Source organism: Onychostruthus taczanowskii, unplaced genomic scaffold (genome assembly GCF_017590055.1).
Source record: "Onychostruthus taczanowskii isolate IOZ18803 unplaced genomic scaffold, ASM1759005v1 scaffold380, whole genome shotgun sequence".
NCBI lineage: Eukaryota > Metazoa > Chordata > Aves > Passeriformes > Passeridae > Onychostruthus > Onychostruthus taczanowskii.
The window spans coordinates 11,188-13,954 of NW_024501238.1; the positions used below are offsets into that span (position 1 = coordinate 11,188).

Sequence of the window (2,767 nt, forward strand, 5' to 3'; positions counted from 1 at the left end):
GGGACCCCCGGGACCGAGAGGGACCCCCGGAAACGGGGCGAGAGTCCCGGGACCGAGAGGGACCTCGGGAACCGACCGGAACCCCCGGGAACCGACAGGGACCCCCGGGACCGAGAGGGACCCCCGGAAACGGGGCCGAGAGTCCCGGGACCGAGAGGGACCCCCGGGAACAGAGCCGGGACCCCGGGAACCGACAGGGACCCTGGGAACCGACAGGGACCCCCGGGACCGAGAGGGACCTCGGGAACCGGGCTGGGACCCCCGGGAACCGAGAGGGACCCCCGGGACACCGAGAGGGACCCCGGGAACCGGGCCGGGACCCCGGGAACCGACAGGGACCCCCGGGAACGGGGCTGGGACCCCGGGACCGAGAGGGACCCCCCGGGAACCGGGCCGGGACCCCCGAGGTCCCCGGGACACCGAGAGGGACCCCGGGAACAGACCGGGATCCTGGGAACCAGGCCGGGACCCCCGGGACCCTGACAGGGACCCCGAGAACCGGGCTGGGACCCCGAGAACGGGGTTAGGACCCTCGGGACCCCGAACGGGGCGGGGAGATCCCGGAGACCGATCGGGACCCCCGGAGACACCGAGATGGACCCCGGGAACGGGGCCGGGAGCCCCGGGACCCCCGGGAGACTGAGAGGGACCCCCGGGACACCGGGAGGGACCCCGGGAACGGGGCTGGGACCCCGGAGACCGAGAGGGACCGCCGGGACCCGACCCCCGGGAACCGGGCTGGGACCCTCGGGACACCGAGAGGGACCCCGGGAACCGAGAGGGACCCCGGGAACCGACAGGGACCCCCGGGACCGAGAGGGACCCCGGGAACCGGGCTGGGACCCCGGAGACCGAGACGGACCGCCGGGACCCCGAACGGGGCGGGGAGATCGCCGGGAGTCCAAACGGAACCCCCAGAAACGGGGCCGGGACCCCCGGGACCCCCGGGAGACTGAGAGGGACCCCCGGCACACCGGGAGGGACCCCGGGAACCGAGAGGAACCCCCGGGACCCCGAACGGGGCTGGGAGACCCCCGGGAGTCCAAACGGGACCCCCGGAACGGGGCCGGGACCCCCGGGACCCCGGGACACCGAGAGGGACCCCGGGACCGAGAGGGATGGGGAAATCCCGGAGACACCGAGAGGGACCCCCGGGAACGAGGCCGGGAGCCCCGGGACCCCCGGGAGACCGAGAGGGACCCCCGGGACCCCGAAAGGGGCGGAGAGACCCCGGAGAACGAGCGGGACCCCCGCGAGACCGAACGGGACCCTCGGGACCCTCGGGAACCGGGCCGGGACCCCCGGAACCCCCGGGACTCCGAGAGGGACCCCCGGGACACCGGGAGGGACCCCGGAGACAGAGAGGGACCCCCGCGAGACCGAACGGGACCCTCGGGACCCCCGGGAACCGGGCCGGGACCCCCGGAACCCCCGGGACTCCCAGAGGGACCCCCGGGACCCCGAACGGGGCGGGGAGACCCCCGGGAATCGAAACGGGACCCCCGGAACGGGGCTGAGACCCCCGAGAGCTAAGAGGGACCCCCGAGACCCCCGAGAGCCCGAACGGGACCCCCGGAACGGGGCTGGGAGCCCCGGGACCCCTGGAACGGGAACGGGACCCCCGGGAACCGGGCCGGGACCCCCGGAACCCCCGGGACTCCGAGAGGGACCCCCGTGGCGGGGAGACCCCCGAGAGTCGAAATGGGACCCCCGGAACGGGGCTGGGAGCCCCGGGACCCCTGGAACGGGAACGGGACCCCCGGGAACCGGGAACCAGGCTGGGACCCCCGGAACGGCGCTGGGACCCCCGAGAACTGACCGGGACCCCCGGAACAGGACAGGGACCCCCGGGAACCGGCAACCAGGCTGGGACCCCCGGAACGGGGCTGGGACCCCCGAGAACTGACCGGGACCCCCGGAACAGGACAGGGACCCCCGGGAACCGGGCTGGGACCCCCGGAACCGGGCTGGGACCCTCGGGACGGGACAGGGACCCCCGGGACACCGGGAACCGGGAGGGGAAACCCCGAGAACCAACCGGGACTCCCGGGAACGGGAGAGGGACCCCCGAGAGCCCGAGCGGGACCCCCGGGACACTGGAAACCGGGCGGGGACCTCCGAGAACCGACAGGGACCCCCGGGAAGGGGACAGGGACCCCCGGGACCCCCGAGAGCCCGAGCGGGACCCCCGCAACGGGGCTGGGACCCCCGGAATAGGGCTGGGACCCCCGAGAGCCGAGTGGGACCCCCGGTACACCGGGAACACCGGGAACGGGGCTGGGACCCTCGGGACCCCCGGGACCGAGAGCCCGGGACCCCCGAGAGCCCGGCCGGGACCCCCGGGACTCCCGGAACGGGACCCCCGGGGACAGGGACACCGGGACCCCCGAGACCTGCCGGGATCGGGGCCACCGGAGGGGGCGGGGCCGCGGCACCGGACGGACGGACGGACGGACGGATGAGCCCGGGGCGTGGGAACCGCCGCCCCCCGCCGCTCCCGCCGTGACTCAGCGCCGGTCGCCGCCGCTGCCGTCAGCCCCCGCTGCCGCCGAGGCACCGGGACCCTCGGGACCCCCCGAACCGGGACCCCCGGGGAGCGCGGGCGAGCGGGGGCGGGGACCGGCACCGCCCCCAGCCCCGCTGCGCCACCCACGGGACCCCCGGAGCTCCGGAGCCCGCTCCCGGTGACACCGGGTGGGCGGGGGTCGCTCTGCCCCGGTCCCCGGGGCCCCCGGAGCTCCTCAGCCCGCTCCCGGGGACCCCCGGG

At 77.1% G+C, this 2,767-nt stretch overlaps 1 protein-coding gene across 1 annotated transcript in view; it reads left to right on the forward strand.

Moving 5' to 3' along the window:
- Positions 1-2,767, forward strand: part of LOC121339949 (collagen alpha-1(I) chain-like) — a 7,675-nt gene that overhangs the window by 2,522 nt on the left and 2,386 nt on the right. Inside the window, exon 5 of the mRNA XM_041412230.1 lies at positions 1,144-1,291. Coding sequence (XP_041268164.1) covers positions 1,144-1,291 — 148 coding nt within the window. The remainder of the gene's footprint in view (positions 1-1,143; positions 1,292-2,767) is intronic.